Source organism: Lampetra planeri, chromosome 49, assembly GCF_965212315.1.
Source record: "Lampetra planeri chromosome 49, kcLamPlan1.2.h2, whole genome shotgun sequence".
Lineage (NCBI taxonomy): Eukaryota > Metazoa > Chordata > Hyperoartia > Petromyzontiformes > Petromyzontidae > Lampetra > Lampetra planeri.
This window is the reverse complement of record NC_136155.1, coordinates 7,266,397-7,286,142: the sequence shown is the minus strand read 5'-3', so window position 1 is coordinate 7,286,142 and position 19,746 is coordinate 7,266,397. Positions and strand designations below refer to the sequence as shown.

Genomic DNA, 19,746 nt, shown 5'->3' with positions numbered 1-19,746 from the left:
ATCTGATCCATTTCGTTCCATGTGAATCCATGCTCAGATGTATTGGTCAACAAATATTAACTAAATTATTGCTAACTTTTTTTTATATAGAGTGCAGGAATATGCTATTTGGATATATGCAGATTTAATATTTGCACATAACTCAACATGCTACGTGTAATATGAAAGCCTGAATGCGTTTATAAAGTTAGCAACATCATCACAACGAGCCGGCCAGTAATCACCGCCAGTGAGGAGCTCGCATCTGGCTCCAATTCCAAATGGTTCACATGGCAGAGCCTAAACAGACTGAGAGTGGGTTTCGGCAGACGCAATTATCTCATGAAATTATGGGGATTCAGCACAACCGAGCAATGTGCTTGTTAGGAGAAGCACACCATGGATAATTTTCTGAGCTGCGCCGCAGCACCACAATGCAATCCTCAAGATGTGGCCGTGCCAACACCAGAAGCGGTGGCCTGTGCAGAATATTGGGTAAAGACTGCATAGGTTGGACATGAGACACGAAGAAGACTACGATACTGTGGTAGACCATATGGGAAAATCTCATTAAAGACATCTTTGTAGAACTTTCTTTTGAAGATAGCAATGATTGATGTGATCACAAAGCAGTGACACAGTGCTATCTTATAACGCGATAACATTGTATTTATGACCTTATTATTTTCTTCAGTACGGGTGTTGCCTTAAAAAATTTGAAACTGTTGCTTGAAAGCAAATGACAAAAAAATAACCAAAGCAAAATACAAAATTGACTTTAAATAGACACGTTATCTCATTGTCCTCATCGTGGTTGTGAACGAGCCACCACTTGTGTTGTGATGGTTGCATGTTGCAACGAGCATTTGCTCGGTTTTCTCGACTCCACAAACAACGGTGACACGGCGATGGCAGCGCGGTGCACAAATAGCAAAACGCTCAAAACACGAGTCATTAAAACCGCCCTAAAACAGAAACCTATTAAAAATATATATTCCGTCAAATTGGCGACGTTGTGGGCAGCGATCCTTCTTCACAGGCGTCTAGGTTTTTTTTTCTTAAATATTTTTGTTGTTGTTACAATACAGGATATGTCCTCAGTGAAAAAAAATTAACGTGAAGATTTTCATCTTAAAAAATAAAAAAAAATGTGCACAGTTTCACGGGCAGCGAGGCACCCGAGATGCAGATGCTCAAACCCCGATGACAACGAAACGTTCCAAAAAAAAAGCGTCTCTCCTGAACCAATTAAACGTGACAGCTACCTTCGGGCGACTTCAAGAAAATCCCCTTCCGCCTTCATGCCTGACGTGTTTAAACTGTTTGGGATCCTGCGAAACGCGACGGTTCACTTCCGAGACACGCGGAGTGGTGCCGTGCGCGCGACTCTGCACGTTCCGTGGCATGCTCACGCCGCCCCTCCCACCCCCCCCACCAAAGCCGCGTACCTTGAAGTCGTGCCCTCCGCTGCACGCAAATATCGATTCGTGTAAAAAAATGAAGATGAATGCGGCACGAGGCGTGGAGCCCGTAACGCGGCCCTCCCTGACAAGACGGACGGGGGACTCGGTCAACATAATTGACTCGGACGCAGCGGTATAATTGGTGGTTAACTCGGTAATTAAAAATGTGAGTGAAAGTGGATGTGAACATTTGTAATTAGAAAAAAAAACGTATGCCTCTGTTTAACCTTTCTTTTTTTACTCAATTTGACCTCAGTGCCGCAATTGTCACGAGATGCATAAACAAAAAGGAACTCTCGCAGAGCATGCAAGCCCCCCCCCCCCCCCCCCCGTGGTTGGGAGCGGTCCGTAGAAGTGGATGTTATGGAAGTATTTGTGGGTATCCCTTCAGTAATGCAAACGGCAGAGGGCAGCACTTGCACACCGGTGCAGCTACAGAGAGCAACATGCACGCGGAAGGTCCCAACGGATGTTTAATTCTCAGAAAGTGGATTTTCGCCAGAATAAGTCTCAAATAAATTGTGTATGATAGTTGTCGGTGACTTGAAACTCGAGATTAATCACAGGCAAGTGAAACCCGGATTATAACCCAGCGTCACGGCAATGGCAGATCAGTGCTCTGACCCCCTGGCACCTCTGAAAATAGAATTCTTCTCGTAGGAACCTCCTGGTTACACCAGCCCACAGGCAGGTGATTATTGTGTCCGTCGTGCAAGGAGGGGCTGGGTGGGGAGGGTGGGGCTGGGTGGGGGGTGGGAGGGGTGGGGCTGGGTGGGGAGGGGCTGGTCACCCAGTGGTGCCCTTATAAAACTCAACGTTTAATCTACTCACGCCGGCTTGTGCCCGCCCTCACAGTCGGGCATATTTGCGGAATAAACCACGCCGCCGTTGACCCTGGCCATTGACCGAGCAACCCAACGTTCCTACCAGCTCCCTCCGCAGGAATGTGTTTTTTTAGGGACCGCGATTTCCCCCTCTCGGAGGCACATGCTATGGAATTCCATGTACGAGTTTGGCGACTCAAAATTATCATCGTATATATCCTCCAAATAAAACAAATGACTCAACTTTAATTTCTACCTGTTTTACCAAATAATGCCATCAGTGTTTAAAATAGTTTAAATCTATAATTGTAAAATTATTCTAGTTTTTTGTTCGCTCGTGTTGTGTAGGTTCATCACTTGTTATGATCACTGTAATTTAAAGTAAATGCATATATTTCCAACAACAATAAAAATGTGGAAATGAAATCAGCAGCTTAGAGTAATGCAAAGTGAACATCAGCCAATGCATGTCTATTAAGCCAACATTCATCATCGCCATCAATGTCAGCCATCATCTATCCACTGCTGGATGAAGACCACCTCCAGCTGTAATTTCGTGATGTAACAATCCATCCAGCTCTCCCACACAAGAGCCTCCTCTAGGTCGACTCAACCTTAAATGCGTCCTTGATGGGGTGTGTAAACACGGGCACTGGGGAGACAAAGGTGGCTTGCACATTGTGCTGGCCACACAACCCTCTCATGCGCCATGCAGAGCTTACTAAGAGGCGCTCACTAACAGCGCTCGCCCCAGCAATCTCTATTAATGGCTGTATGGGGGTAATCGTTGCTCGTTTTCTATGTGTGTGCGCATATGAGCATTTGGAAGTCATAAAAAAAAGAAAATGTGTTCGTGGCAGAACTGTATTAGTCCTAACTCTGTTTGGAGAAAATGATGAAAAACCAGACCAAGAAAAGAAACATCAATCAGACCTTTTTTGCAAGCTGTAGTCCCCGTAAACTAGATGTGCAATGGGCTTGAACAGGAATTGCGCAATCGAAAGAAGATATAGAACAGCAGGATTCCAGCTTAAAGAGGCTTGCTGCTGGCGAGAGAAGTGGTAAGGTACACTACTAACAGCGGATAGTTTTCCTGTTAAGAGACCACATGCGCTGTAATGGATGTGAGAAAAAAGAATAAAGAGAGAAGGGGCCTTGGGTTGGTTATTATTCCATCTTCTAACCGTCTTTATCAGCTTTGCAGATACTACACCCTGATTCTGAATACCAAAAAATGACAGCTCTGTGGTAGACAACATCTGGAAGGTCTGGCAATTACCGTGAGAGGTTATTTGATGAAAAATTGTGCCGAAGGTAGATTCTTAAGTTGAGCTGTCAACACGCGTCTCATTGGGCTCATTTGATTGATACTGTAGCGGCTTTAGAGCCGAGTCCTGTCCAGAGAATAGATGCCACTTCTTGGTCAACATTCGCTTCCAACAGCCTCAATTTGCTCCATTCATTGATTTTGTTTGATATTTCTATTTTTAGTAAATGTTAAGGTGCGGCCCTGTATTTACTTACTCACAGCACCGCTGGCAGAAGAGCCTTCACTGGAGTTAACTCTAAAGACAGCCCAACTATAGGGTGCTTCGGCATACTCTTCCACACTGCTCCCACGTCTTTAAAGACGTCGGAGTACCCACACTTTGACGCCCACCACATGCGATCTGCCAAGTGGCTTTTACTGTAGTGTACACATTTATACTGCTGGCTTGACAGAGACTGGGGGTGATGGGGGATTTGTGGCGGGGCTTGCTCCGATGTTTCAGCTGTCGATTACAAGTCAAGTTTACGAACAATTACACCATCCTCTTAGGTTTTTTCGGTAAAGTCACGAAGGTAAAATAATAATAAAATTAAAAAAAGTAATAATTAAAATAAAATAATAAATCACGACGTTTCGGAGGCAACACAAGTCTCCGTCATCAGGTGGGGCCGTCACAGCTAGATTAACTTTTATTATTTTTTTTTATTATCATTTTACCTACGTGACTTTACCGAAAAAACCTAAAAGTATGAATCCTTGCAGTCACGAAAGCTTCAAATCTAGAACAATTACACCCACAGCGGTGTCCCTGTATTTTAGTCATTCAACAAAACAATATAATTTGGTCTAGATTTGAAGCTTTCGTGACTGCGGGAATCCATACTCTCTCTGGTTCTTTCGGTAAAGTCACGTGGGTATAAAATAAAATAAATGTGCCCTTTTTAAGCAAAGCAGACGATAAGAACAAAAATATGGAAAATGTATTATGAGGTGTCAGCACTCGTTATGACTTTTATCCATTTCATTTCAAATCATTACATGTGAATGTTGGTATGTGCCATGAGTTTTACCGCAGTAGAATGCAGCTTAGCAGTTTTTAAAAAGTTAATTGGAGGCTACCATTTGCATAATGACTATTTTCATGCCTTGAAGGTTGCTGAACAAAAGTAAAAACAAAAACATTATTCAATTAATTCAGCTTAATGAAAGCGCTGAGGAAAGTCGCAAGCACAAATACGAGGTAATTAAGCGTAAATATACCCAATCAAGATAACATCGGAACACGAATTGTTATTATTTGGTTTTATTTGGTGTTGTGATGTCATTAATTAACGTTCGTCGCTCAACTATGTGTATGCTGCTGTGGTATAACGGTGAGCACACTGACAATCCAGGGGTGTGCTTTTATCTCCTGGCACGATAGTTCAAACCGCCACGGCGCTCTGCATCCAGCGGTAAACGTGCACACCAGAGTCGCTCGGCTAGTCGGGCATGGTGGGGTTAAGTGCGGGCACTCCCACCTGTTTTGAGATGTCTGACCCGCGTGGAAGAGTAGGCCAAAACAACCTTTCAGGGGGCTCTCTAGATCTCCCTTCAGCGGAGGCCCTTCTGTCTGTAGTGGAGTGAGCAGGTCATTGCATTGCTGCGCCTTTAACCCTTAGCTGTGAATCTTTTGATGACTGTTCGTTCGTCCGCGGTTGATAACTGAGCAGGCCAAACCACCCTCCAGAGCTGCCTCTGATAGAAGCCCTTCCGCTAGCGGCGGTGCGAGCAAGAAATTCGTAGGGCTGCACCTTTATCTTCATAATTACTCAATTATTTATTTTTAAAATTTAAGAACTGATGCATGATGGAGGATCGCTTAAGTGCCAACCACTTAATTATTTAAAAATCCCTCTGTGATGTTGTCGGGGAGCACCACTACATCACGGGTAAAAAGGTTTTTTCACTTGTAAATGACCGTGCTCTTACCCATGCCCACCAATTAGCATGAATATAGCCATAACCGCGCCGTGCGCCCATTAAAAAACTACGGTCTCCGATGAAGGCACTTGTTCATAAATAGAGTGTGCATCTCGTCGTTTAATACTGCACGGCCATGTGTCTCATATTAATCAATGGCCATGCAATATGGTCGGTCTCTCTTTGTATGCCAATGAAATATTTACAAGCTGTTGACATTTTAGTGACCGGTATTTTTTGTTACATCACTGCTCGACACCATGATAATGTTTCATGTTGCTTTAAATGTAAATTAACGATTAACAGCCCGACAAGATAAATGCAACTGAAGGAAAATTCGATCTTATTGACCGACCTGAGTTGGTTAAAAAAAAACCCACGAGATTTTGAAATATATTGCGTAACGTGGATCTTAAGACAAAAAAGTGTCAATAAGGGTAAATGATTATTCTATTTGTTTCCCGCTTGGTGAATGGCATTGGCTGTGGCCCAACGATGATGTTATACATTAAACGTACACCGAGAGAATGGCTTTGGGTTGTGGAGTGAGCTGCCCTCTAATGGGGACTAATGGACCATAATGCCTCATCCAGGGACAATTGCAGGCTCCGGAGAAGCTGCAGACGCTTTATTTTCTTGCAGGGGGAGGAAGTCGTTCGTCTTTAAACCGTGCAGCCAATCAGGTGACGGCGAGGCTGTCTTGCAGTGTTGAACACAGCCAATCAGGTGACAGCGAGGCTGTCTTGCAGTGTTGAACACAGCCAATCAGGTGACAGCGAGGCTGTCTTGCAGTGTTGAACACAGCCAATTAGGTGACAGCGAGGCTGTCTTGCAGTGTTGAACACAGCCAATCAGGTGACAGCGAGGCTGTCTTGCAGTGTTGAACACAGCCAATCAGGTGACAGCAAGGCTGTCTTGCAGTGTTGAACACAGCCAATCAGGTGACAGTGAGGCTGTCTTGCAGTGTTGAACACGGCCTAGCAGGTGACAGTGAGGCTGTCTTGCAGTGTTGAACACAGCCAATCAGGTGACAGCGAGGCTGTCTTGCAGTGTTGAACACAGCCAATCAGGTGACAGCGAGGCTGTCTTGCAGTGTTGAACACAGCCAATCAGGTGACAGCGAGGCTGTCTTGCAGTGTTGAACACAGCCAATCAGGTGACAGCGAGGCTGTCTTGCAGTGTTGAACACAGCCAATCAGGTGACAGCGAGGCTGTCTTGCAGTGTTGAACACAGCCAATCAGGTGACAGCGAGGCTGTCTTGCAGTGTTGAACACAGCCAATCAGGTGACAGCGAGGCTGTCTTGCAGTGTTGAACACAGCCAATCAGGTGACAGCGAGGCTGTCTTGCAGTGTTGAACACAGCCTAGCAGGCGCGCGCGCGCGAGGCTGGGCGGCACAGTGGAGCAGTATCAACACGTGCGCCTCATCGGCAGGAAGGGCCTCGGTTCGATTCCCGACTTGGGCGCCTTTCTGTGAAGACTTTGTGTAATCTACCCCCCCTTTCCCCGCATGCTCTGGTTTTCTTCCGTAGCTACAAAAAAATACAACGTCACGATTGGTGTGGGCAAAAACATCCCAAAGCAGGACCCTTCTGAGAAAGTGTCTAAAGATTCCGTGTGGCTTTCCCAGGAAAATGAGCCATTTATTCATGTCCCCGTGTGCACATGGTAAGACTGTTGAGGAACTTGTGCTTTGCATTCACCTAACGTGATTGAGGTGGGCATAGCCATCGAACAAAGACGGTCACTGCATCGCGCACTCTCAGATGTGCATCTGTGGCCATTGGGAAATGCTATTCCTTCCGATATTAGGAAGGCACCGGAGCTACGCGCTTTTAAATAATCGAGATTGAAACCACATTTCTTTAGAACTGCTTTTTTGTGTTTAGTTTGTTGTCCTACCCCCGCACCTCCGATTAGCGCGGTTGGCTACGTACTGTGCGAAAGAAGTTCAACATGCGAGGAACACATGGATTAGGTAACTGACACAGATTACACTGATATACGTGAAGATAGCTTGTAGAGCAAGGAACAGACACAACGTTGTCAAGAACACTGAGTAGGTTTTGGTGGCAGGGCACATCGCGAGGAGGGGTGGTGGCTGCTGGACGAGACTAGTGACGGAATGGCAGCTAAGGGAGAGGAACACGTCTAAGCGGATGACCACCGCAAAATAACGATGAGATCATCTTTTTGTGCAGGAGTTTGATGGATCGTGGGCAAGGCAAGACCAATAGGGATGGCGACGGCATGGGGAGGGCCTTTATCCAGGAGTGGATATACCGTGGCTGGTGATGATGATGATAAGTGCAGAGTGGTGCAGCAGGGTTAGGTCCACCTAGAGTTCAAAGTATTGACGCAGCTGTGTATTGAGCTGAGATGACCGAAGGGAGTTTACGATGTCCGTTGCCACCGGCATTGTTCATGACAAGGAATCGAACCCAGACGCAAGACACTCGAATGTGATCATGTGCATTACAATCCCAGCTTAGTAATTGCTATACAAAATGGACGTTTCATATATACTGTATTGACATGTCATATATATACAGATTTGGTTTTCTTTGCGATTGTTTCGCACTCTTGTCAAACTTTACCTTAATCTCTCAGGTTTGGTAAGCTGTGTGCAGTGTAAGGACGAGGAATGATGTTTCAGAAATTATCAGTCAGCTCGTGTTAAATTGTGCCCTGACTCATTTTTATTTAAGTTAAAATTTACATTTCGCTTAGCATTTTGCACCACGCCAAACCTTTTTCGAAGAGAAATAATGGACGGTAAATTTTACAGACACACCCTCTCCCTTTCACAGGGCTATACCAAATAAATGAAACTGAAACTCTGTCTCTCCCGCGATCGTTCTCCGTGCTTACAAGAGTGATGTTTTTACTGTAGCCATCTCTATACATGGTTATATATTCTAGATTTGAAGCTTTCGTGACTGCAAGGATTCATATTCTTAGGTTTTTACTCGGTAAAGTCACGTAGGTAAAAAACATTAAAATTAATAAAAGTAAAATAAAATAAAAATCACGACGTTTCGGAGGCAACACAAGCTTCCGTCTTCAGGTGGAACCGACAGCTGTATCAAGTACAGCCACGACAGCTGTACTTGATACAGCTGTCGTGTCTGTGACGGTTCCACCTGAAGACGGAAGCTTGTGTTGCCTCCGAAACGTCGTGATTTTTATTTAATTTTACCATTATTAATTTTAATGTTTTTTACCTACTTGACTTTACCGAAAAAACCTAAGAATATAATTATATGTATGGTTAGGATTAGATAAATTTAGAGACAATAAAAAAAACTCCACAAAACCTCAATTGGCATCATTGTACAGTATGATACATTTGTTAGTGATGTTTACTTCAGAGACCTGATAATGATCACTTCACACGTATGGTGATGTCTAGGTTTAACATGTTGTGAATGTTACACGAGACGTGAAGGCAAGCACATCTGAATTCAAAGCTTTGCTACCCAACTAAATCTACACCTTGGTTCCAGAAAATGGCAGTGTTTATGAGCTTAGAGTTTCATGTAACAATGTCATTATCCAGGAAAAAACCCCACACTCCACACATATACAAATGTTATGTAACATCGTAATGTAATTATTGATGCAGCAACGTTTTAGTGAGTCTATTGGTCGCGAAAGGCGACGTGATAAACAGTCTAATGACTCTTATTCAGGAGGGTTCTGCAGTGTGTCTGTACGGTCGGTTACATTTTTGTATCGAGTGTTTTGTACCCAGAGAACCCGCCCCCCCCTACACACAGCGATAACGTTCAGAGCACCACACAGATGGGTTCATCAATCCCCTCGCTGGACTGCCATCTCCTAGCCACTTGACATCACAAAAAAGGCAAAGATCCCCTGTATAGCCCAATTAACTCTTGGGGCAAGTGCTGTTTGCGAGTCGCACCTATAAAGGCCAACACGGCGCATTAAAGGGGTTGGTGGCCAACACCACACCCGGTCTCCCTTAGTGCTGATGTTTACACACTGCCCTAGGTACTCGTTTAATGCTCAGTCAACCTAGGTAAGGCCCAGGACAGGATGAGATATTCGTCACTGATGTTGGCTGTGAGCAGGAATCGAACTTAGGTCGTCGGGTGAGCAACCATTGTGCCACCACTCCCCATCATGTGATCCACCAGCCACCGGTCGATAAGACATTGAGTGCGTACTAATTATTATACTGATGGGACTTAAAAGTCATCTGCCAAACTTTATAGAAAAGTATGTGTTAAGCGAATTGCGTGCCATTTATATTATCACTGAAATAAAGCAATGAAAAAGGCCTAATGCCCGCAAAACAAAATAACAATTGCAAAAGTTTGATTTATGATGGGATGTGGGAAAAATATATAATTGTAATAAATCTTCATTGAATAGAACCCAGAGGGGGTTTTCCTTTTCTTATTTTTTCAAATTCAACCAAAACCAAATGCTTATTCGGTAATCACGTAAATCACATTTTACGTTTTGATATTATTCGTTTTCCGTGGCCAGATTAGCCGGTCGCACGACCAACCGCAAATTCACTCCCGCCACCTTTTGGACCGTCCGTCATCGTTGGCTTTTCGATGAAGGATGCCACGCTTTTTTTGTTGTTGTTGTTGTAGCTTAAGGCGGTGGCAAAAAAAAAAAGTTATAAGGCTTATCAATCAAAAACGGCTGTCAAAAAACAGACTTGGCCCAACAACTGAAGTCAAGCGATTGATTTTTTTTGGAGGCAAGCCCCACCCCCACCCCCCCTTCTCTTGCAGAGGGCACGAGCCTTTCATTCCCCTTCATCCACCGGTCATCATCGCCGCGCTGGACCTGCTGAATCTTCTGCCAAATATAGCCGGCGTATCTGTCCGTCGCGGCCGATATGGTAACGTAATATGCTGACGCGAGCGGGCGGGGAGTGATAACCGGGATGAAAGCGGCCGTGAAGCGGGGGAGGAGGGGAGGGGGGCGATGATGTGAGCGGGTGGGGGCGGCTTGCTGGCCGGAGGTAGACCAGCAGGGAAACGGTTTGGCGAGGGAGGAGGAGGGAGAGATTTCACTTAGCTCCAATTTAATCGCCATTATTAATGTATGATGGGGGTGGAGTGGGGGAGGGGGGCTTTGGGTAGGGGGGGGGGTCGCTGGTGGGGGCGGTGGGAGAGGACAGATTGTGACGTCGCGGCTGTCGTCGTTGGGCGACCGAGGTGCTGAACGTGCACCACTCTGCGCGTTTGGTCTCCACTGTTTTGGATTTATTTTCTCGCAATTGAATTGTTCAGTGCGCTTGATATTTAAACAGGAACGTGTAAAACTATTTATTAAAGGTTTGATTGTACTTACCCGAGCCTCTGACTTAATCATCCGGCGTGTAGCCCTTTTCGTCAGATCTCGGAAGTAGTTAAGCAGCGGTGAGCCTACATAGCGCCTAGATGGGACGTGACCGTGCGAAACAGATGGCGATATGGGCTGCGGGGCTCTGTACCCACACGCACCCACCTCCACCATCGTGATGAAGTTCGTTAAACAACCTCCATGAACCGGGCGTGAGGAGGGCTCTCATCTAGCGGTGGATTGACGCACGTGCTCGCCACGTGATCTTGCCGGGTTGTGTGTCTCGACTCGTAGCGACAGGCTGGGGTTAGCGTTTAAGACGTCATCAATGCTGGCTTTACTGTTATGTCGCATTACGTATGGACACAATTTAAATTATTTTTTTTTGTTAATATATAAAAACCTATCCTATTTTTGTAATTTTGTTTTTGTAATGATATTTAATAGAGTAAACATCAACACATATGCTTGCAGTGGATAAGGAAGCATGAATTGAAAATGTCTTACACTCATGTATTTTACTGCTTTTTAACAGAAAACAATTTCTACTGCCGTGGATAATGCTGCTCAGTTGGCCTTCAGTATAAAGAACAGCAACGACATGAGAGAATACGTTGACATATAACCTTTCACTTATTTTAAAAAGAGCCATAGCCTGAAACCGTAGCACATATTATATATATGGTGGCCCAAAAGTGAAGCCACATAGAATTATATATTATTCTTTTAAGAAATCACAGATGGGGAATTTAATTAATTTCAACAAGTGTTCAAACATAATCTAGGTTTTTTTGGGGTTAGATCGCATAAATATAAAAGTGTCGTTAAACCCGCCACCACCCGACATAGCCAATTAGTAAGGTTTGTCACGTAAACAGAACGTGCCAATTCGTTAATAGCACCGCACACCGGTGTGTTGGAGAAAATTCGCAACATTTAAATCTTGTGGCGGGTTTAACGACACATTTATATGCATGCGATCTAACCCAACAAACCAATATGATGGACAATGATGTGTTGTTTAAATTCACTCAGGGTTCTTGGTCCAGTTTTGTGAACGACGGATTTGAGGTGACCCCACAAGAAAAAGACACAATAGATTGTATTAATAATAGATACAATATTAACTTACAAAATGAACAATACAATTGTGTTAATGTCGGTGTAAAACATAAATAAATGTGTCCTGACTCTTGGACCACCCTGTATTAATATATGTGTACACATATTACGGTTTATGCTTCAAATGAAGATAGGTGGATTATGACATTGCAATATCATGATATATGGGGAAGGGGAGGGGGGCTTGGGAAAGCCTTCAACCAGCAGTGGATCGATTGTGTTGAAGATGACTGTCAATGAAGATATCCGTGTCGTGTTCTTCATTCTGGAAACACGTGTGCGTCGTGCAGCTCATTATTTGTCAACATCATTGGCCGCTGGATTGAAGGCCCCTCCGCAAGCTGCCGCAATCAAGGTCAGGAAATAAGGGGGGTGGACCTGAGCAGGTTTTTTGAGCGCTTTTGTGCTGGATAATGAAACGCTTACTTTTTATACGTATAAGCCAACATGTGAGGGCACACACGTGCGTTTTAGATACGTTTTCGGATTTACGAGCCCCCTTCATTCTAAATCTTGACACGGAGTGTATATATGTATTTTGATTTTTTCACAAGTGATTATAGACTACAAAATGTTTTTGCTGCAACCTTGGTAAGGCTTTTTTAAAGCCTATCAATCAAAGCTGGGCCTCCCAGGAGGCTGGTACAGTAAACCCTTCCGCACTCTGTCCGTGGGAGCTCTTGAATTCCTGACCCAATGAAAGGCAAGGAAGGTGGTCACTTTGTCCATAAAACGGTCAATTATTTATATCCCTGATGTTATTTGCAGAAAAAAAATGGCAGCCCGTCAATACTCAAATGCATCTTTTTTCGCTCGGTCAATAACCATGCTTTCCGCGATTATTTGACAAGGGCAGGGTTGTTATTTTTGCTGTTGTTGTTGTTAAGCTTGAAAAATCCGGTACTCAAATTTAATGAGGACAAAAGGCCACACACACACTCCAAAGTGAGCCACTCAGAGTAAGCTGAATGGATGGAATGTCGGGAGCAAAGACAAACAGATTTGACATCCAGGGACATTTTCCTATTGGCTGCTGTGTCATTGCTTTGGGCAATGTGATTTTGGATCCATACATGTGGGGCCACATTGTCAGCAGAGGGCAGTGTAAAATAAAAATCCACTGTTGTACTGTACTACGGTCCAACATCTATGCTTACCTTACAAACCCACATTGACCAGCATGGGTAAGTGTGGTCAAATAATCCCCACGGTCCGCCGTGGTGCGGGAAGGCCTTCGTCCAGCAAGCGCCATGATAAAAGGGCTCTATATACGAACAATACATGTGGGAAATTGATAAATTGTTCCTACTTTGAACTGGTACGAGTGTCCGTTGTTTATTTTATCCCAGCCCAGTCGAACCCCGGTGACCTGCAATAGATTCACGGGTGATGCACATCAGTGGCGAGCCGCACAGCACCGTGGCTGTCCGCCACAAGTGAATATTGGTGCGGCGTGCATAAATCAGCGGTGGAGGAACGGAGGTGGCCAGGTGGTAACGCTGGCATCGCCACCCTCTCGTGTGCTGTGTTGGTCGCGGTTAGGTGCCTTTTAACCAGCTTTTGTGTGTACGTTCTGCGAGGATGAATCCGCGGTATTTGTTTCGTTATGTTATCTCAGGTCTCCCTTTGCAATGGATGCATTTGTATGAATGGGCTCTCAGATGATACTAGATGAAAGTGTAATTGATTTTAACATGTAAGTGGAGCACTCTGTCGTTTGTTTATGATGACAAACAGTGTACACACCTTGGTGAACCTGCTGCTCCTGCATGAAGGCATCCCACATTTTAAGTCCAACCCGGTGTGCTTGCCTACCGTGCGACCGCTCCCCGAAAGTTGTATGAACTTGAATTTCCATAATAAACTCTCCGTTTTCGGCTAAAGTGTATGGACTCTAATTATGAATACATATTTAATTGGTGATTCAAAACATTGAGATAAAAAATACAAACTCGCCCTCCTCCCCCCCACCACCAATCATTATTCCGAGGCTCATTTCACACACCGGTGATAAAATATAATACATTAATGTATGTTAAGGGTGCTACATTAAATGTTAAAGCAATGTTGAATGCTAAACCAATGTTAAGGCAATGTGCGTTGGTTTGTGTGCATGCATGTAATATTCCACTCTCAGAACTTATTGACTGTCCACTATATATATACCTTTATATATAGATTTCCTTTATTGAATTTAAATGAAAGTGCATTGAGATGACATTTCTCTTTTTCAAGGTTGACATATATAGTGTAAATATATAACCTGGATGTGTCCCCCGCACATACCACTCTTTTAAATAGCCTGCCTATGTGCCTGGGCAAGATATTTACAAATATCTGTGTGTTCTCTCACTCAGTCTGACTTTCTGCTTGCTTGGCTTCATTGGTGTCTGCTCCCGTATTGGCCCAAATTCCTCTTATGCCCCCCCCCCCCCAACTGGTTTGTAATCCCTCGACGCATAACTGTGCATGCTTCAGAAGCAATCCAATAATGCACGCTATTCAGACTCACTCCACCGAGCTTTAATTATTTCCAATCAATCAAATGCACTGTATGCATGGAACGTCCCAGCTTTGGGTTGGCTACATGATCATAATAATTATTATTTATGCAACAACTAATGTAATGGAAGTGAACCAAAACACAGTAGTGGGCACATTTGTGTTGTTATTGGTCTTATGTGAGCAGTGTTCGCGCAAGTCGAAGTTGGGGCTGATTATTTAGCAAAATGCCTTGTGAGTACGTGATTTTAAACTCACGTGGGTTTTGACTCACACATCGTCCACAAAGTTGGAAAGCAGACGTTTTAGATCATTTGCCTACTTGCTGAAATGCTTACACGGTGATGCACGGTCACACACTGATTTAGCGGCCAGGTTAAATTTACATCCCAAAATTTGCCCTGCATCGCTGATGAGCAGCGCACTGGTTATTGCCTATCATTTTACATGTTTTGAATGGAAAGTTATTCCTTCATTTTAACTGGATACAAGACAATGCTCCCTCCCTCCCACCAGCCAGCAAAACTTTTCAATAAAAAAATATGAATGAATGGCACAAAATACAATGAATCCCGCTACAGAAAATGTCGAGCATGATTAAACAATTATCACGATGCATTAGACAATTTACAAGATAAATTAAATATTAGTTACAAGCAATTGGAAATTGCATTTTACACGTTCTGTCATGAGATTGTTTTACGTGAATTAAAAAATATTTTTTCTTTTATATAAAATCTCTTTTTAATATAAAAATGTAACCGTACATATCAGTTGCAAATGCAAATCTCACATTTTGGTTATCTAGAAGGTGTTGAGTAAAGCTATTCTATTATTGTGACTATAACCTTCAGCTAATGCTTATTTCATTATAAAGAATGTGCAACGAGTTCTACGTTTAAAATAACGGCATCTGTTTACAAAACAAAATCCAAAATATACGTCATTCCTTGCATATTTTACTTCAAAAATAATCATCGCACATTTCATGAAACCTAATTGAGCAACTACAATACGATTGTAGTTGCTCTTTGAGGTAAAAAAAACATGATATTCATATTGTTGTGAACAGCCGCTGCGAGAAAGCCGATGCATTAACAACACTTTGGTTTAAGAAGTGAATGACAATACCACAATCAAATAACTCTCCACTTGCTACATTGCGAGAGGGCACTTGATACGCTAACTTCCCATTGAAATGAGAGCTCACTTGATCCACCGGTTTACCCTGCTCATGTTCATGCACAAATTATTTTTAAAATGTATTTGTTCTCAGCAACGTCTGAAGTAGAATGTACGGATTTTTCGCGCATCTGGGAAGCCTGCCAATGCCGATGTTACTCTAAACTCCCTTTGCGTTCGTCGGAGAGAGTGACCCCATTGCGTAAGCGCTTTTAGGAGCGGATTGAGTGGACACAATCATTACTCGTCCACCATCCGCTTACTGCAAATGCCACCCCGACAGCTGCTCTGAGCTGCATAAAACACAGGATGCACAATTTCTGGACTATGCCACTGGTTTATCTATATATATACATCTTAAACCTAATGTGTGAAAATGAGACTCGGCCACTTTACACCCTTTGGTATGATGTCCCTGATGTGCCAGGCCATGCAGGTACACCCGTGTCTGCATGTGCTCTCTGAGACTCGGTTCATGTGTCCAATGTGAGCCGGTGCTGTGCACAATCACGGCCATGCACAATTGTATAGATGGCATGAGGCCGTGCATGGGTAATGTGCGTTGATTTGTGGTGAGTATATGCGCGCATTCTAGATTTGAAGCTTTCGTGACTGCAAGTATTCATATTCTTAGGTTTTTTCGGTAAAGTCACGTAGGTAAAAAAATCTAAATTAATAAAAGTAAAATAAAATAAAAATCACGACGTTTCGGAGGCAACACGTGACTTTACCGAAAAAACCTAAGAATATATATGCGCGCACACATACTGTACTTTTGTATATGCAGTAAAAGCAAACTAACGCGAGTTTACAGCATGGAGTAGCCAACACAAGATGAGAAGATTAGGGGGGATATTAATATAATATTGCAAATTGCATGATTTTATTTAACGAGTAATTTATACCGCCATTGTGCACATTGACATTGTGTTTTATATACGTATGTAGTGATTTGGCAAAAAACACTTCACTATGCCTGGAATATGTGATTAAAAAAAGCAATCTGGAACACCTTATTTGGCCGGGTTTGTTTTCCTGCGCCTTAAACAGTGCATGGCATATGCAGAGGCATGCGCACACAGCAGCTAAATAAACACGGTGATATTTACAGCGGAAGTAAGCGATAATTTCTTCATTGTGGAACTCATTTAGAATGAACCGCGCTCGAATTTATAATATTAACACGAGCATGAATATTGCACGGTCTGCATGCATGAGACACTCATTATAAATGGCATTAGGCCATGCATGGGTAATGCGTGTGGGTGTATAAATATATATTTTTAATAAGTTTTGCTGATTTTATCACTCGAGCAGAGGTTAACGTTTCAAACTACGCCCATTAGAGTTAACCACCTCAGTCCCTACCCATACTTGAATGGAGCTGAGTTTGTTTTATTTAGAAAAGTTAAGAAGCGCCAGTGAGAAGTTGACTCTTTCCACTTGTACATGGAAGCTTCCAATATGCATTACATGATCCAAGTCTAAACCATGCATACTACGTACCATAGACAGCCTCATCCATTCACATCAATTGGTGAGTTTAATAATGTATTAGATATGCATCTTGTATTCATTTTAAAGCACTGATGGATCTATGAGTCGCATGAAACAAAAAGCTCGCGTAACCAACCCGCAGTAGCCAGCCCTGCGGAGGATAGTCACCCAACCCCCGCTCGACTGACACTTGGTGGGACCGGCTTCTTTTAGCAGTGGCTTGAGCAAATAGCTGTCAATTATTATAATAATACTTCCATAAGTATCATTCATTTGATATTTTCTTGTATTTCTACGAACATCTACGAATTTGTGGGAAGCCAACAGTGGGTATTTATCCTATGTATACACCGGACACCGCTGTATGGAATGTCCACCAGTCACTTGGTGGTGTGAAATAACGTGAGTAACCGCTCCAAGCTAATTTTAGACGCACACTTTTACCGCATTTAAAATGTGCTCTGGTCTACCTCGCAAGGGATATTAGCACGGCTAGCATGGTTGCCTCCGTAGAGATGCGAAACAAGTTCAACATACATGCATAAATATCCGTCCTTCTCTGCTCTTTAAGCAAATTAAGTGAACACGTTTTTGTTCGATAAGCCCATGATTGGGTTGGCATGCGAGTCATCGTTAAACATTTTTTCCCCCGAATCACCGTGCAATGATGAGCAATGAAGGGGAGGTTAGGGGTGGGGTGGACGTACCAGGGTGCAGAAGTGGTCAGGTGGAGTCCCGCACGTGATGTCCGGCGGGTCGAGGCGCACCTTGGCAAACTTGGTCATGTCGGTCGCCTCGGGCTGGCACGCGTGGTACTCCCAGCCGGGCCCCTCCTCCGTGTGAATCATGCTCTTGCACTGGTCGTAGCGATCCCTTTCGGCCGACGTGGGCGCACCCAGAAGTAGCCAGCAGGCCTGTGCCGACAGCAGCGCTTGCACGCCCGGCCACATGATTCCTCGCCTTTGTCGCATGAGCCGGTAGGGAGGATCCCTCTCCCTCCTTTTTTACACGCTTATTGCACTGTGCATTAACACGGTTAATGCTTTGCTTCGTCTTCCCCTTGTGTGTGTGTATAGTACGATTGTTATTGTTATATGTAAATATTCCTTCTATTATAAATGTAATGTGTACTTATTATCTATACGCTGGCAGTCTTTATTGTTAATTGCAGCGACAACTTTGAAGGGGAATCCCCCCTCCCCCTTCTATGTGAGACGGGCTGCTGTGTGTCGTCTTCGTTGCATTGCAATCCAGATCTCCACTGGTTGAGCCGGCGCCGTCAGGTAACAACCGCAGGGGAGTCGACGACTAGCGGTGGTCTCGGAACGCGCACGCCACGCCGACGTTCGTTTTAAACACTTCTGGCGAGCAAAACAAAAATGCGTACACAAAAATCAGACAGTCCCGTATTTCAATTGCGGTACTCTATTGCTATTCTAAGTTATTTAGTAGCATTAACTAACTGTAGCTAGTACCTTAATTGCCACGAGAGACGGCTGTTGTGTTGTAGCGATATAAAACTATGTTAGTCCCGCGCTACGCCTTGTTTGATTTAAGAGATCATCGCAATTCCGAGGCGCTGTCCGTGGTGCTGAATCGGGACGCTCCGCACTGCCCTCCACTTAAAGTGAGCGCAGCCGACTGTCTTTAAAAAAACACTTCGTTAGAGCGAACGAGCACACACATACGCACGCACACAAGCACGAACGCTGAGCAGGAGTGTGCGGTAACTGCTGCCTGCTGCTACAGCTACTGCCGCTACTGACAGGGATGGGGAGGAGGTGAAATGAAACCGGGGAGGAGAGTGGGGGTGGGGGGCGAAGGGGTGGGGTGCTGGATGAAGAGGATGGGCTGGGAGGTCACAGCAATAGGATATAGACGTGGAGGAGAGAGAGAGAGAGGGGCAGAGTTGCCGAGTTGGGGGAAGCTTTGCGCGCGACACAGAGTAACGCCGTGGAACGCACGCGGCTCTCGCGCCAGACAGGGGCTCTCTCGCACCGCGGCGCTCTGGAAAAATGCGCGCTCGCCGACTCCCAAGCGGAACTGCGAGAGCGTCACCGGGCACTTTGCGCAAGGGTGCGGAGAGGGTGGTGTACGATGCAGGGGCGGTGGAGGGAGCAGGGGAGGGTGAAGGGGGGGAGGGGTAGTGGATGAAAGGGGGCGATCCAGTCCCGGTGGGGAGTGGTGGCGCAGACGGACACAGGGAGACTCACTAATATCAGCCACAGCGATTCGCTCGCTTAGGATAAGTGGATGATTGTTGCGACTTTATTAAAAAAAATCAAGGGCGTTTTATGTGAGAACTCTACGCAAGAAAAACGCCGTCTTACCATGCAAGATTGTTTAATACAAAGGCCGTGTATATATGTGCATGCGTTTTCTAGGTATATGTTATCACATCTACGTTGCACAACGATGTTGCGTTATGTATGTACTCGAATGCATATTGATCAAGGCATCGGTGTTTTTTTCCCTCGCCTCTGTGCTGTAGAACGGTTTTGTTGGGCGTGCTTCATACACTTATTGCAGTATTTATTACTAGAGTCTGCAGTGTGTGTCGTCTTCTTCGTTTAACATATGGTAGTCTTCTGCAAATTATATACCAGTATCCAATCTC

At 44.4% G+C, this 19,746-nt stretch overlaps 1 protein-coding gene across 1 annotated transcript in view; it reads right to left on the bottom strand.

The window, feature by feature from the left end:
- LOC144734010 (netrin-G2-like) overlaps nucleotides 1-18,478 on the bottom strand; it is a 67,071-nt gene extending 48,593 nt beyond the window's left edge. The window contains exon 1 of the mRNA XM_078616048.1: nucleotides 17,837-18,478. Coding sequence (XP_078472174.1) covers nucleotides 17,837-18,100 — 264 coding nt within the window. The 5' untranslated portion in view covers nucleotides 18,101-18,478. The remainder of the gene's footprint in view (nucleotides 1-17,836) is intronic.
- Nucleotides 18,479-19,746: the final 1,268 nt, after the last annotated feature.